At 38.4% G+C, this 17,404-nt stretch overlaps 1 protein-coding gene across 2 annotated transcripts in view; it reads left to right on the top strand.

The window, feature by feature from the left end:
• Positions 1 to 10,649, top strand: part of ZNF292 (zinc finger protein 292) — an 85,415-nt gene extending 74,766 nt beyond the window's left edge. For both annotated transcript variants that reach the window (XM_082855306.1, XM_082855307.1), the window contains one exon: positions 1,606 to 10,649. In XM_082855306.1, the coding sequence (XP_082711432.1) occupies positions 1,606 to 8,748 (7,143 nt within the window). In that variant the 3' untranslated portion in view covers positions 8,749 to 10,649. The remainder of the gene's footprint in view (positions 1 to 1,605) is intronic.
• The last annotated feature ends 6,755 nt before the right edge of the window (positions 10,650 to 17,404 follow it).

Genomic DNA, 17,404 nt, shown 5'->3' with positions numbered 1-17,404 from the left:
GATGAGTCTCTATTCCTTCTCTGAATGGATCTCACTTAGGTTTCTGCTCCTGTGACTCATAAATTCAAGCTGGTGCTATCAGTACTTTTATTAACTGATATTATTAAGTAGGTTTTTATGGGCTAATTACTTGTTTAATCACATTGTACTTATGGGAAATTGTGAATTCAAACTCAACTCTTAAAAAAAACAGTTGTTACATAACCAGTTTATGATCTGAATATTACCTATAAACTTAATTTTCAATCAGACACATACAAAGATGAAAACTCAGAAGAATAAAAATTTTGACATAGTTTGTTTTGTTAGCCTTGTTTCTTAAGGTTTCAAATGTATTTATAACATTAAGATGGCCGTTAGCATCTCAGCCTCTTTCACTCACTTTCCTTTTGGCCCACAAATCTAAGCTTCTGTTTTAGTAAAATATTTTATTTCCTTCTTAACCTGTAAAAATACAGATCCTCTCAGCTTTCTTGGACCTTTTTTGACTTTCTTGCCCTTTGATCTTATGTCACACATATTTCATTCCCATGAATGTGACCACATCTTGTGACTGGCTTATTTTTCATATATTTGTTCTCTTTTAGCCTTGTAAAACCCATTTTTCTCTCTTCATTACATGTATCTTTCACATGAGTCTTACCTTTATTACTGCTATATTATAATAATAGTTCAAGATGCTAATTCAAAAGGAAAAAAGTTTATTGTGTCTCCTGCTACTCCTAATTCTTAAGATGGTCCAGGAACTTCCCTGGTGGTCCAGTGGTTAAGACTTCGCCTTCCAGTGCAGGGGGCGTGGGTTCGATCCCTGGTCAGGGAGCTAAGATCCCACATGCCTCACAGCCAAAAAACCAAAACACAAAACAGAAGAAATATTGTAACAAATTCAATAAAGACTTTAAAAATGGTCCACATCAAAAATAATCTTAAAAAAAAGAGAAAAGATGGTCCAGCCATGAGGTAGCTGATTTGGCATTCAAATTTATGATAGAACTAGAATTCCCAATATTAAAGAACAGATAACTTTATTCTCTTAAATGTGAAAATCTCCTTTCATTACTAACGAGTTAGGAATTATGGAGACATTCTCAGTTTTGTAATTGGACTAAGGGTTTTGTTTCAGAAGGATTGTAAATATAAACTTAGGAAATGAAATTTGTGATAAAGTTAATGACATTTATTGATCACTTAATGTGTGCCAGACATAATACTAAACTATACCAACTACTTTAGATACACAATATCTATTAATGCTCACAGCAGTTTCATGAAGTTTGTGTTGTTTTCATCTCTCTTTTATATTGTGATATGAAAGGTCAGAGAAGTTAAATAATGTCCAAGTTTGCCTAGCCGTTAGATGATTTTATACTCATGTCTTAGCTCCCAACGTTTATGCTTTTTCTGCTATTCTCTACAGCTCATTACACACATAGACACACACACACACACACACACACACAGCTACAATGCTTTGGAAGGGGGTATCTGCATATATTGGCTATTGCAAAATTTGAGAAAAGCAAACATCAGTTTTAAAATTACTAAATTCACAAATCTGTTGATGAGTGTAAATTAAGATAACATTTCTTACTTGCTTTTTCACAGACTGAAGGGGCTGGACTTGCCACTTGTATAGAACTATGTGTAAAAGCTCTTCGCCTGGAATCTACAGAAAATACTGAAGTGAAAATATCTATTTGCAAGACCATTTCATGCTTGTTGCCTGATGATCTGGAAGTTAAACGTGCTTGTCAACTGAGTGAATTTCTTATTGAGCCTACGGTAGATGCATATTATGCTGTGGAAATGTTGTATAACCAACCAGACCAGAAATATGATGAAGAGAATCTTCCAATACCAAATTCTCTACGCTGTGAGCTCTTACTTGTATTGAAAACTCAGTGGCCCTTTGATCCAGAATTCTGGGATTGGAAAACCTTAAAACGACAATGTCTTGCATTAATGGGAGAAGAAGCATCCATTGTGTCTTCAATAGATGAACTAAATGACAGTGAGGTTTATGAGAAAGTAGCAGACTATCAGGAAGAGAGTAAAGAAACTTCCATGAATGGTGGAATTGGTGCTAATTCTGGCCTTCTTAGAGACATTTGTGATGAAAAGCAGAAAAAGAGAGAGATAAAACAATTAAGAGAGAGGGGATTTATATCTGCTAGGTTCAGGAACTGGCAAGCCTACATGCAGTATTGTGTGCTATGTGACAAAGAATTCCTTGGTCATCGAATAGTACGACATGCTCAAAAACATTACAAAGATGGGATTTACAGTTGCCCCATATGTGCAAAGAACTTTAATTCTAAAGAAACTTTTGTCCCTCATGTCACATTGCATGTTAAACAATCTAGTAAAGAGAGACTAGCAGCTATGAAACCATTAAGGAGGTTGGGAAGGCCTCCTAAGATCACAACTACCAACGAGAATCAGAAGACTAATGCTGTGGCCAAGCAGGAACAGCGGCCTATCAAGAAGAATAGTCTCTACTCAACAGACTTCATAGTGTTTAATGATAATGATGGTTCAGATGATGAAACTGATGACAAAGACAAATCTTATGAGCCAGAGGTGATCCCAGTCCAGAAACCAGTACCTGTTAATGAATTCAATTGCCCTGTAACTTTTTGTAAAAAGGGCTTTAAGTACTTTAAAAATTTAATTGCTCATGTAAAGGGACATAAGGATAATGAAGATGCCAAGCGCTTTCTTGAAATGCAAAGCAAAAAAGTTATTTGCCAGTACTGTAGACGGCATTTTGTAAGTGTTACTCATCTCAATGATCACTTACAAATGCACTGTGGCAGTAAACCATATATCTGTATACAAATGAAATGTAAGGCCGGTTTTAATAGTTACGCAGAGCTCTTAACCCACCGAAAGGAACATCAAGTCTTTAGAGCAAAGTGCATGTTTCCTAAATGTGGCAGAATTTTTTCAGAAGCTTATTTACTATATGATCATGAAGCACAACATTATAATACCTATACTTGTAAGTTCACAGGTTGTGGTAAAGTTTATCGTTCTCAGAGTGAACTAGAAAAGCATCTGGATGATCACAGTACTCCTGAAAAAGTGCTGCCTCCTGAAGACCAACTTAATTCTTCTGGAGATTCTGTTCAGCCTTCCAGAGTGAATGAGAACGCAGAAGGGAACACTAAGAAAGAAAGATCTGTGCTTCCTTCAGAAAATAACATGGAAAACACCTTCCCAGCAGATAGAAGTGGTGCTTGGGATAAAAGCAAGGCAGAATCACCTGTGACCAAACAAGACCAGATTTCTGCTTCAGAGCTCAAGCAAGCTGATGGACCATTGCCAAATGGTTTGGAAAACCCTGCCCCTGTTCCTCTGCTTCAGGCCAGTGAGGTAGCTGTGTCCATTAAGGTATCCCTCAATCAGGGGATCGAGGATAACTTTGGAAAGCAAGAAAACTCAGCTGTGCAAGGCACTGGTGAATCACTGGTCACAAACTTACATACACCAGTTGAAGATCCTTGTAATGATTTGTGTCATACAGGTTTCCAAGAGAGAAAAGAACAGGCTTGTTTTAATGAAGCCCAGATTACTCAGAATTCTTTAGTAGATTCGGAAGCTCTCAAAATAGATGACCTTACTCCACAAAACTTAGAAAGACAAGTGAACAACCTGATGACCTTTTCTGTGCAAAATCAGGCAGGATTTCAAAACAATTTACCAACTGCCAAGTTTGAATGTGGAGGTAATGTTAAAACATCGTCCAATCTTTATAATTTACCTCTGAAGACATTAGAAAGTATCACATTTGTTCCACCACAGCCCAACCTCAGTAATTCTTTAGGAACTCCATCAGTGCCTCCAAAAGCACCAGTTCAGAAATTCAGTTGCCAGGTTGAGGGATGTACTCGAACCTATAACTCTTCACAGAGTATTGGGAAACACATGAAGACAGCACACCCCGACCAGTATGCAGCATTCAAAATGCAACGCAAAAGCAAAAGGGGTCAGAAAGCTAACAACTTAAATACACCAAATAATGGAAAGTTTGTTTATTTTTTGCCATCACAGGTGAGCAGCTCTAATAATGCATTTTTTACACCACAGACCAAAGCCAATGGGAATCCTACTTGTTCTAATCAGTTGCAGCATGTCTCACCTTCCATTTTCCCAGCTCATTTAGCAAATGTGTCAGCTCCACTCTTGCCCTCAGTGGAAAGTGTCATAAATCCAAATATACCTTCTCAGGATAAAAATGAACAAGGTGGTGGTATGTTATGTTCCCAAATGGAAAATTTATCTAGTACTACCTTGCCAGCACAAATGGAAGATCTAACCAAAACAGTTCTGCCTTTGAATATCGACAGCGGCTCAGATCCTTTCCTTCCGTTACCTGCAGAAAGTAGTTCAATGTCTCTCTTCCCTTCACCAGCAGATAGTGGGACTAATTCTGTTTTTTCCCAGCTGGAAAATAATACAAATCATTTTTCCTCACAGATTGAAGGGAACACTAATTCCTCTTTTCTAAAGGGAGGTAATGGTGAGAATGCAATTTTTCCTTCACAAGTCAATGTTGGAAATGACTTCAGTGGCACCAGTGCCCAACAGTCTGCACTGGAAAAAGTGAAAAAAGACCGTGGGCAGGGCCCAAATGGGAAGGAAAGAAAACCCAAGCACAACAAAAGGGCTAAGTGGCCGGCAATTATCAGAGACGGGAAATTTATCTGCAGCAGGTGTTACAGGGCTTTCACTAACCCCAGATCTCTGGGTGGACACTTGTCTAAGCGATCTTACTGTAAACCACTGGATGGGGCAGAAATTGCTCAAGAACTTCTGCAGAGTAACGGGCAGCCTTCTCTTCTTGCCAGCATGATTCTCTCCACAAATGCAGTAAACTCGCAGCAGCCGCAGCAGCCTACCTTCAGTCCAGGAGCATGTTTTAAAGATCCATCATTCCTGCAACTTCTTGCTGCTGAAAATCGCTCCTCAGCATTTTTACCAAATACATTTCCTCGGAGTGGTGTGACTAACTTTAATACAAGTGTTAGTCAAGAGGGAAGTGAAATTATTAAACAGGCTTTGGAAACTGCCGGCATTCCCAGTACATTTGAGGGTGCCGACGTGCTCTCTCATGTACCCCCAGGTTGTGTCTCAGACCCAGCACCAGTAAATGCAACAGTGATGCCAAATCCACCTGTGCCACCCCTGCTGCAGACTGTATGCCATGCAAACCCCCTGCTGACAGACCAGAATAGGACACCAAACTCCAAAACTTCCTCCATTGAGGAATGCAACAGTTTGCCTGTTTTTCCAGCAAATGACTTACTACTGAAGACTGTTGAAAATGGTCTGTGCTCTAGTTCATTCCCTAATTCTAGTGGGCCATCACAAAATTTTATCAGTAACAGTTCACGAGTTTCCGTTATAAGTGGTCCTCAGAACCCAAGGTCTAGTCATTTAAATAAAAAGGGAAACAGTGCTTCTAAGAGAAGAAAGAAAGTTGCTCCTCCACTAATTGCCCCTAATGCTCCCCAAAACTTGGTAACAAGTGACCTAACGGCAATGGGACTTATAGCAAAGAGGATTGAGATACCAACTACTAACCTTCATTCAACTGTAATTCCTAATTGTGAACCTCAGGGTTTGGTGGAAAATCTAACACAGAAATTAAATAATGTTGACAATCAGTTGTTTTTAACTGATGTGAAAGAAAACTTTAAAACCAGTCTTGAGTCCCATACAGTGTTAGCTCCCTTAACATTAAAAACTGAAAATGGTGATTCCCAAATGATGGCTTTGAATTCATGCACACCTTCAATAAATTCTGATTTGCAGATTTCTGAAGACAATGTTATACAAAACTTTGAAAAGACTCTTGAAATTATTAAAAGTGCTATGAATTCTCAAATACTTGAGGTAAAAAGTGGATCTCAGGGTATTGGTGAAACATCACAGAATGCTCAAATAAATTATAACATTCAGCTTCCTTCAGTAAACACTGTACAAAATAACAAATTATCCGATTCTTCTCAGTTTTCCTCCTTCATAGGTGTCATGCCGACAAAAAGTAACATTCCTCAGCCTGAAATATTACATAAGGAGGATCAAGTACAGGAGATTTTAGAAGGCTTACAGAAATTAAAATTAGAAAACGACCTGTCCTCTCCAGCACCCCAGTGTGTACTGATAAATACGTCAGTGACACTGACTCCCACTCCTGTTAAACCAATTCCAAATGTCACACTTGTTCAGCCAGTTTCTGAAATAAGTAACATTCAGTTTAATGACAGAGTTAATAAACCCTTTGTGTGTCAAAACCAAGGCTGTAATTACAGTGCTATGACAAAAGATGCACTGTTTAAGCACTACGGTAAAATTCATCAGTACACTCCAGAGATGATTCTTGAAATTAAGAAGAATCAGCTGAAATTTGCTCCATTTAAATGTGTAGTACCTACATGTACAAAGACATTTACAAGAAATTCGAATCTCCGGGCACACTGTCAGTTGGTACATCATTTTACAACAGAAGAAATGGTAAAGTTAAAAATAAAAAGGCCTTATGGAAGAAAATCTCAGAGTGAAAATTCATCAGCCCCACGAATTACACAAGTAAAAAGACAGCTAGCTATGACAGAGGAAAATAAAAGGGAATTCCAGCCTGCTTTAGAATTGGGTACAATGAAGGAAAATACCCTCAGTAATATAGCAGTGATCCCAGAAAAACAACTTCTAGAAAAAAAAAGTCCTGATAAAACAGAAAGTTCTTCACAAGTGATGACCGTTACTTCAGAACAATGTAATACAAATTCTCTCACAAATGTACAAACCAAAGGACGGAAAGTTAGGAGACATAAAAAAGAAAAGGAGGAGAGAAAACGCAAGAAGCCAGTTTCTCAATCTCTTGAGTTTCCCACAAGATACAGTCCCTACAGACCTTATCGATGTGTTCATCAGGGTTGCTTTGCTGCCTTTACAATACAGCAAAACTTAATTCTGCATTACCAGGCTGTACACAAATCAGATCTACCTGCATTTTCTGCAGAGGTTGAAGAGGAAAGCGAAGCTGGTAAAGACAGTGAAGAAATTGAAACTAAACAGACTGTGAAAGAATTTCGATGTCAGGTGAGTGACTGCTCTCGAATTTTCCAAGCAATTACTGGCCTAATACAACACTACATGAAACTTCACGAGATGTCTCCTGAGGAAATTGAAAGTATGACTGCTTCGGTGGATGTTGGGAAATTTCCATGTGATCAGTCAGAGTGTAAATCTTCATTTACCACATATTTGAACTATGTTGTTCATCTTGAGGCAGATCATGGAATTGGGGCAAGGGGAAGTAAAACTGAGGAAGATGGCATATACAAGTGTGACTGTGAAGGCTGTGACCGAATATATGCGACCCGGTCCAATCTCCTCCGACACATTTTTAATAAGCATAATGACAAACATAAAGCTCATCTAATTCGGCCAAGAAGATTAACACCTGGTCAGGAAAACATATCAAGCAAGGCAAACCAAGAAAAGACAAAGTCTAAACACCGGGGGACAAAATACAGATCTGGAAGGGAAGGAACCAAAATGCCTAAGACCAAACGAAAGAAAAAAAATAATTTGGAAAACAAGACTGCAAAGATTGTGCAGATTGAAGAAAATAAGCCTTATTCTCTGAAACGTGGGAAGCATGTATATTCTATAAAGGCTAGAAATGATGCCTTATCTGAGTGTACGAGCAGATTTGTCACCCAGTATCCATGTATGATAAAGGGGTGTACGTCAGTCGTTACAAGCGAAAGCAATATAATTAGACATTATAAATGCCATAAATTATCTAAGGCATTTACATCACAACACCGCAATCTTCTCATTGTCTTCAAACAGTGTTGCAACTCACAATTAAAGGAAACTTCTGAGCAAGAAGTTGAAAAGAGTGATGTGAAAGATTCTGACACGGGTATATCAGAGAGCAGTGATAACTCAAGAACAACTGTAGTTCCACAGAAGGAAGTTGAAAAAAATGAAAAAGATGAAGTGGATGAGCTAACAGAATTATTTATTACCAAATTAATAAATGAAGACAACACAAGTGTGGAGACCCAAGCTCAGACCTCTTCAAATGTTAGTAAAGACTTTCAGGAAGATAACCCCTGCCAGTCAGAAAAACAAAAAGCAAGTAATTTGAAGAGAGTTAATAAAGAAAAAAATGTCTCCCAAAATAAAAAGAGGAAAGTTGAAAAAGCCGAACCAGCACCGGCAGTTGAGTTCAGTAGTATGCACAAGGAAGAAGAAACCGCTGTTGCAATACAAACCACTGAGGAGCATCCTGCCTCTTTTGACTGGAGCTCATTTAAACCAATGGGATTCGAAGTATCATTTCTGAAGTTTCTTGAGGAGTCTGCAGTGAAGCAGAAGAAAAATACTGACAAAGACCATCCAAATAGTGGGAATAAAAAAGGATCCCATTCAAATGCAAGAAAAAATGTTGACAAGACTGCTGTGACTAGTGGAAATCATATATGTTCTTGTAAAGAAAGTGAAACCTTTGTACAGTTTGCCAATCCATCACAGCTTCAGTGCAGTGATAATGTAAAAATTGTTTTAGACAAGACTCTTAAAAATTGCACTGAGCTTGTCTTAAAGCAACTTCAGGAAATGAAACCTACCGTCAGTCTGAAAAAACTTGAAGTGCATTCAAATGATCCAGATGTGTCTGTTATGAAAGAAATCAGTATGGGCAAAGCCACGGGGAGAGGGCAGAACTGATAACTCATGTGCTATTAATACATTATTTACAGTTTTATTTTAAATAGGAAGCCATCAAGCATGCTAGAATTGTGTAACCTTTTTCTTTTTCTTTTGTTGTTGCTGACATGAATTAACTTGGCCAAAAGAGAAAAAAAAGAAAGGAAAAAAAAATGAACATGACATTTGTCATGTAAAACTTTTTTTTATCCCTATGGGACTTGAGGAACAGAATCAATATTTCAGTTACTGTAAATAGTCGAGCTAAACCTCAAATTTCTATCAGCCAGTTGCCCTTTCCATGAACTAAACTGAATTATCTGTGTGATTGATATGTTTCACCGGGTCACTGCTCATGTGTAACAGTACTCTGTAGATACCTTTTTTGTATATATTTATTATTGTAAATCATTTGCTGCCACCAGCAGTGTGTAAGTCTAAACTATTAAATGACACATTTATATTTGGAATTTTAATTTTTAACTAAGTGATCAAGTTTTTAAAACTGTTCTTTTATTGTTTTAAATTAAGAATTTTTTTAACTAAAACTAGAAACTCTGCCATAGTTCATTGATTTTTACATAAAACATTTATTTACAAGACTATCTCAAAAAATTACTTTTCACAAAGTAGGCACGTTATATCAACACCTTGCTCTGCTTTGTAAATTTACCCTCCAGGATTTTTTGGGTGGTACTCATGTGAAATTAAAGCAGATTCTTTAGCAATTTCCTATAGCTGCAGTTTTCTTTTCAGTGCTTCTAATTGGATATAGTTACTATGATTCCATGAAATATAATGGAAATGTGAATAAAGAATTTACTACATCAAAGATTTTAAACATTTGGTATTTAAAAAAAAATCCTTTGTGAATGTGATAGAAACTAGTAGTGTGGAGCAGTGTAAATATTTGAGGTGGTGATTTGTGAAGTAGCCCAGTATTGCCTTAAATAAAATCACATTTCATTTCTTGTTTTATACATGTGATCTTATAAAGGTTTTTGGGTTTTATTTGTTTGGTTTTTTTCCCCCATTTTCTGAGATTTATAGATTGGTGTATAGCTTTAAACTGTATAAACTTTTGTGGAAAGATTTTTTTAAACATTTTTATAAATCTAAAAATTGGTATCATCAAAGTGAGCCCATCTTGTGTTTATAAAATGCAAGAGTCCTTAAACATTTATAATTACATAGATGAAACACTTTCTATAAGGAAGTTGGATGTTTTGATTTTACTGTTTATAGATGTTAGATTGTACAGATTTGTCTGTATTTTCCCACCATATCTAATGATACTTTTTTCATTAGGTTGGTCTTCCAGAGCAGTATTAGTTGTTACAATTGATTATTTTGGTTATTCAGTATATAGTTAGCTCTTATAGATTAGCTTTATTCACCATATTTATACTGTGGATTTACGGCCAGAGATAGAGGTTATTTCAGGAGCGTTTATTACCTTCCTTTGAATTCCAATTAAAATCAGTACTGGAAACAAAAGAAAACATCCTTTCAAATTTACTTTTGTTTCTGTTTGCCATAAATAGTAGCATTGATTTTTGACTTTGTTATAAACCAGTTGCGTTCACAATATTATTAGCCTGAGATATTGATGATATTGTGATATGAAAATGTGTATATTCCCTGTGCAACATCAGACTTGCAGGAAAAATGAAGCACTTAACATTAACTGAAATTGCTGGTACTCTGAATAAATAAGCATGGTCAAGGAGTGAATTATTTTCTTTTGGAAAATATTTTTTTAAGTTTTATTATTAAAGTATTATAGTTTTATTTTTAGGGCCGAATGGGTTATATTGAATAGTTGGTTTCACCTCCTTAAGGTTTATTACCAATATGCATAAAACTTGACACATTAAAATCCCTATCCTTTGGTAAGCCCACTGTTATTTATTAAAATAAAAGTTGTTCTTATGGGTGATTAATACATGTTTTTTTCTAAATTAATAATAACTTTGAGTCATTTTAATATTAAATTTTTGTTAACAACTGAATGTTTCCGTACAGTTTTCTTAGAAGTTGACCTAGATCTTAAAAGGTAGGCATTTGGCAAACTGCCCTGTGTAGTACAGCAGTAAGTAGGTTTATTTCTGATGAATGTAGTGATGAGCCTGTTAAGGGAAAATGCCAGTGTACTGGGGCTTTTCTTTTGCTCATTAGCTTAAGAAAATTAACCACTAGAACTTCTGTAATTGTTCTCCTACATGTTGGGGGTGGGGTGGGGCGGGCAGTTTGCCAACATTGAGTTAATTTTTTTTATATTCCAGGTACTGTATGCTAAAAGTAATTATGGAATAGTGGGCTTTTTAGCATGGAACAGAAAAATCAAATTATGGTATAAAATAATGAATTTATAGAACAACAGCATGTTGGTAAAATTTGATACAGAATGTAATGCCTAAGTATTAAAAAAGTATCAAAAAGTATATATTTTTCATGGTATAATTTTCCTCAATCTCTTGTCTTTGAGATATTTTCTTCCTACAGTGTAAAGTTGCCTAAGTTTTCATCATTTGAAAAATGGATTTTTTTCCCTCTTCTAAACTCAGAGAATTTGAATCTTACAGATCAGAACATGTTATTCAGAATACATCATTAAGTGAAATGTAACAGTTTGAGAAATTTTCAGCAACGTTAAATTCAGCATAATTAATTATTTTAAATGGCTGGACAGAGTTTTACAAAGGCAAATTTTGATCATCAGGTAAGCAAACAGTTGCTATAGTTATTAAGATAAAAGTACATGAAAGCTAGAGACATCGAGAGAATGCTCTGTTTTTCAGGGAAAAAGAGGTAGGTGGTTATGAGTGTTTCTAGAAAGATGGGTCTTGAAAGATCAATGAGTGGTCGGCGGCTGCTCAGAGGGGAAAGGGGAATTCTAGGCAGGAGGTAAGAAGCGGCATAGTGCGTTTGCAGTATTGCAGGTGGTCTGTGTGGAAAGATAGGGAGTTGGAGAAGCTGAAGCTGAGGAGGCTGATGGGCCAGGTCGTGAAGGTTCTTGTTTACCACATTTAGTCTTTATCGTGTTTTGTTTTTCAAGTGGTTACTGAATGCATTTCAGTTGAACCGTTTGATCAGGTACCGATTTTAGAAAGATAATTGGCACTGTGTAGAGGATAGGTTGGATAAGTTGGAGGTTAAGAGCAGGGAGACTTGAAGTAGTCCGTGAAAAAATTGATGGGCGCCAGAAAAAAGAATGTTACTGGAGTTGAGAAAGAGACTAATGAATGTGAGAGGTGTCAAGAAGTGGAGCAGTAAGGCAGCCTTTTTCAAAATGTTTAGTGTAGTGTGCTAGCAGTGGGTGGGAAGGTGATGGCAGTGATGAAGGCCGTTTTCTAAACTGTGTGCTGTAGCTCCCCTTAACGAATCCAGTGTACATCCGCATATTGAAGACTGAGAGGTTCTGCTGTACAGAAAAGATGTTAACTGTTAAAGTGGGAATTTTTCAGACTTAAATGACCGTGAACATTAAAAAAATTTTTTTTTAATGTTAATACTTAGGTATATCCCACTAAGTTAGTGATTTAAGGAACATGTTTTGGGAAACAGCCATCTAAGATGTCATTCATTCAGCCAGGGCTCGTAATCAGCAGGTGTGCACCAGTGCACCTGTACCAGCTGTTTACACGTGGTGATTATTCTGATTGGTCAGTTTACCCATTCCAATTGGATTGATTCCCCTGCTGTATTGGTTGTTAATGTTTCATCACCCTACATCCAAATAATATTTATTGAACATTAAGTACACTTTGATTAAAATCCAGTCTCTTTACTCAAAGTCCCTGCCAACCTCTCCAGACATTCTTATGCTACTTCCCTTTTCCAGATGCTTCCATCTCCTGGAGCACATACTAAGCTTCCCCCAAACCACCACCACTTCAAGGGCTTTACACATATTTACTCCTGTGTCTGGAATGCTTATTCCTCTATTTGTATAGTAAAGCTTAAATGTCACCTCATCAGAGAGCCACCCGGATCACTCTGTAATGAAGTGTCACATGTTCATTCTCCATACCAGTGTTTTTAATTTTTATATTTGTCACTTACTATCTATGCCGCCCAACACTACCACTCAGTGAACAAAATTTGTTTTATTTCCTGATGAACTTGCTCATTAGAGGTGCCTCTCATTTCAGTGATCGCTTCATAAGTGGGGGCCCTACGCTTTGACATAATCGAAACCTGTATCACTTCCAAATCTGGAATTCAGATTCCCTTTCTCCAACCACAATCTTTCTCCAGCTCATCTGCTCGAGATATCTCCATTAAAAAATATTTCTACGTCATCACGAGTAACAGTTAATGCTACCGCTTGCTCACTATTCATCAGTTCACTCCCTGCCCTCAACTTGTCTGATTTAGAGACTAGATCCCACTTTGCAAACATCCTCAGACCATACCCCTGCACCTCCCTTTATGTCGTGATCTGGAAAAATTGCAGTTTTCTGTCTACTCTTGAGCAGTTAAATAGGAAAAAATTGTTACAACAGGCAGGTTTATAATCTCAAAACTTAAATAGGCTCAAAACTGGCAATTTTTCTGCAGTTTTATTGTAACAACTTGTTTCCACAAACTTAAATGATTTATGTACTCTTTTTTTTTTCTTTTTTCTGCTGAGAAAATACAAAAATTTGACAGGAACTTTCTCAAATTTCATCACTAAGTTTACAAACCCATCTATATCTGCACTCTCTTCTACTTGTCAAAAGCCCTCCTCACCTTCTCAGAAACCTTGAATTAACTACTCTTGTTTCATCAATCTTTCTTTTCCTAGATCCTTTCCAACAGCTCATATTAGTCCCTAATAGCTACTGTTCTTGAAAGAAAAGGGGGAGAGTGGTCATTTGATCCCATCCAACTATAACCCCTTTTATTTAGTTCCCATCATAACTAATCTGAGTTGCCTCCATTTTTCATTAACTACCACTTTGTGTGTCCCTACAACTTTGCTGAAAGTGCTTTCATCAGGATCACCAGTCTCTTCCATGCTGTCATACCTGTAGGTTCTTTTTCTGCCCTCATTTACTGCCTCAGGAGCATTCAGTAGGGTTGAGGACTTCCCCTTTGAAGTATTCTCCCTTGGTTTTCTTGGCATCTTCTCTTGGCTTTCTCCTTATCCTTACAGCAGCGGTTTCTGGCTGCTCCATCACTGACTCCAATCCTAGTTCCTCTTCCAGGACCTGGACCTTTGGCTCCTTGTGTGACTCTGCACTCTCTTTGGATGGTGTCCATTCTGTGGAGCTTAGTATTATCAGTGTACCTGTCACACGTAAACACATAACCCTAGGACCAAACTTTTTATAGTTCCAGGCTTTCATGTTCAGCTGCCTACCTCATAGTTAGGCATGTCACGTCATATCAAAGTCATTTTCCCCACCCGGCCTTCAACCTGTTCCTTTCCCAGTACTCTGTCTGAAGTCACTAACCAGGTTTCTCAAGTTAGGTTCTCTAGCCCCATGGCCAGTTAGTTACTCCATTACAGCACTCAACTTCCTTGATAGCATTCATCTTGAGTTGTAATGGCTTTTTTTCTGCCGTGCTTAAATCTCACGCCGCCACCACCACTGCCGCAAAACCAACCTATAGGTTGCACAAGGGCAGACATCTTTCTAGTTAGATCGCCTACTGCTTTATGCCAAGCACCTAGTCCAGTACCTTAAACATAATATGTACTTAGCAGTAGTAACATTTTATTGAATGCTTAAATGGAAGTTGAAAAAAACTTGACTCGAACTCTCATGGAGCTCAGAAGTACACAATTACTATCATTACTAGTTCTAGGGGTGCTGTAAGAATATATAATAGCGTGAGAATATGGTACTGCATGGTCTGTAGTGAGGGGAAGCAGTTAATGAAGACTTCACTAAAGAAGGAGGTATTGGAGGAAGCAAGGCAGAGGAAGCTCCAGGCTAAAGGGAAACTGAAAAACTGGTAGGAATAACTTTTAAGGAAATGGTAAAAAAAAAAACAAAACAAAAAACTGATAGCGTTTGAAGTAAGCAAGGACCACATCACACTGTGTCTTAGACCTAATTGTATTGGACTTTATCCTGGGTTCACATTTGGGTTTCAAGCAAAAGAATAAGATTCTTACATCTGCAGTTCTGTGGGTTTTTAAAATCTATTTTTGGGCAGAGGCTACTCTTCGTTGTGGTGTGTGGGCTTCTCATTGTGGTGACTTCTCGTTGCAGAGCATAGGTTCTAGGCACGCAGGCATCAGTAGTTGTGTGTGGGCTCTAGGGCGTGCGGGCTTCAGTAGCTGTGGCACACGGGCTCAGTAGTTGTGGCATGCGGTCTCCAGAGCACAGGCTCAGTAGTTGTGGTGCACGGGCTTAGCTGCTCTGCGGCACGTGGGGTCCTCCCGGACCAGGGATCGAACCCATGTCCCCTGCATTGGCAGGCGGGTTCTTAACCACTGTGCCACCAGGGAAGCCCCACATTTTCAGTTTTAAAAGTTCACTCTGGTGAGAGCATTCCAGTGGAGAATTCAAGTAGTCCAGTTAAGAAGGCTGTCCAAGTCATCCAGGGGAGAGAGGATGCTGTCGGTGTGGAGTGGTGATGGCTGAAGGAGAAAGGTGGATGGACTGGAGAGACCAAAAATATTTGAGAGGACTTGATCATTATGAGTTATGGGAAAGGAAGAGGAGGGGAGAAGTAGAGAAGATTTCCAGGGTTTTGCCTTGAATAAGTAGTTGAAGAAATACCATATGTTCAGGTAGGTGAGACGGGAAGAGGAGCCGTTTTGTGAATGGGTGAATGGCTATAGGAAAAAGTGCATAAAAAGGGCTCAGGGCTGAACTCTGAGGGACTCAGTATTTAAAAGTAGATTAGGGGGCTTCCCTGGTGGCGCAGTGGTTGAGAGTCCGCCTGCCGATGCAGGGGACACAGGTTCGTGCCCCGGTCCGGGAGGATCCCACATGCCGCGGAGCGGCTGGGTCCGTGAGCCATGGCCACTGAGCCTGTGCGTCCGGAGCCTGTGCTCCGCAACGGGAGAGGCCACAACAGTGAGAGGCCTGCGTACTGCAAAAAAATAAAAATTAAAATAAAATAAAAGTAGATTAAGTGATAGGAAAAATCATGAGACATAGGATGGAAAGCATCCTCTGGCTTTAGTGGTAAGAAAGTAATCAGTGACCTTGGCAATTACGTAGTTTGAATGGAAGCCAGTTTTGAGGGATGTAGAGAGCAACTGTACACGCCTATTTTTGGAAAGTTGGTTGTGAAAGAGAAGATAGAATGGTAGCTGGAGAGTGTTATGGATTCCAACTAGTTTTTACAAATGGAGCATATTTTAAGTGCCAGTGAGGAGGATTTGGTAGAGGGGGGTTCAGATGTGAGAAATAGATTATCATAAAATTCTTTACTTTCTGGCTTGGGTAATTGTGAATGATGATGCTGTTTACCAAGACAACATACAGGCGTACCTCAGATACTATGGGTTAAGTTCCAGACCACCGCAATAAAGCAAATATCGCAATAAATTGAGTCACACAAACTTTTTGGTTTCCCAGTGTGTATAAAAGTTATGTCTACACTCTACTGTAATCCGTTAAGTATGCAGTAGCATCACGTCTGAAAAACAATGTGCACACTTTAAAAATGCTTTGTTGCGGGGGCAGTGGGATGAATTGGGAGAATGACTGACACACATACACTGCTGTGTATAAAACAGCCAGCCAGTGAGAACCTGCCGTAGAGCACAGGGAACTCGGTGCTCTGTGGTGACCTAAACGGGAAGGGAATCCAAAAAAGGGGATATGTGTATGCGTATAACTGATTCACTTTGCTCTACACAGCAGAAATTAACACATTACTCAAAAACAGCTATACTCAAAAAAATTAATTTAAAAAGAAGCTTTATTGTTAAAAAACGCTAACCATCATCTGAGCCTTCAGCTAGTTGTAATCTTTTGGCAGGAATAACATCAAAGATCACTGATCACAGACCACCATAACAAATAGAATAATAATAAGTTTGAGATACTGCAAGAATTACAAATGTGGCAAAGACGTGAAGTGAGCAAATGCTATTGGAAAAATGGCCCCGATAGACTTGCTTGCAAACCTTCAGTTTGTAAAAAATGCAGTATTTGGGAAGTTCAGTAAAGCAAAGAGCAATAAAACAGGTATGTCTGTAGAAGGAACATAGCATTGAAGGAAAGGCTAATATTGAGTTTGAGGTTCTTGTAGGTCATTAAGGCAGAGAGGTATAGTGATCAGTTCTTTATAGGGGTCTGAAACAGCTCTGTCCCTTGAGGACAAGCATCCTGTCTTTGTCTTCTATCTCCTGAGCATTTAGCCCATAATCTGAGGTATGGTAAGCACCTGATACATTTTGCTGGAATTGAAAGAAGCAGCAAGCACGTAGGGGAAAAAATACGTCACCACAGGGAGAACTCTGAGGAACACCAATACTTAGTGGACACTCAGTGGACAGAAGAAAAAGTAGCAGAGAAGACTTGGGAAGGAAGTGTTAGGTGACAGCCAGGAAAGGAGGTAGGGTATGGAGAATTATGGAAGCCAGAAGAGAGAAAATGGGGAAGGAAACTAGTCAGGAGCTGACCTTATTGGAAGGCCTTTAAGGTAAAGTCGAATATTTATGAATTCTGGGGAGGTACCCATTAAAGAGGCAGAAGCTGACATAGAGTAGTAGATGGAA

This window comes from Leucopleurus acutus (assembly GCF_964270905.1).
Source record: "Leucopleurus acutus genome assembly, chromosome: 15".
Taxonomy (NCBI): Eukaryota; Metazoa; Chordata; class Mammalia; order Artiodactyla; family Delphinidae; genus Leucopleurus; species Leucopleurus acutus.
Note: the sequence above shows the minus strand (reverse complement) of the source record. Positions and strands in the feature narration are given on the sequence as shown.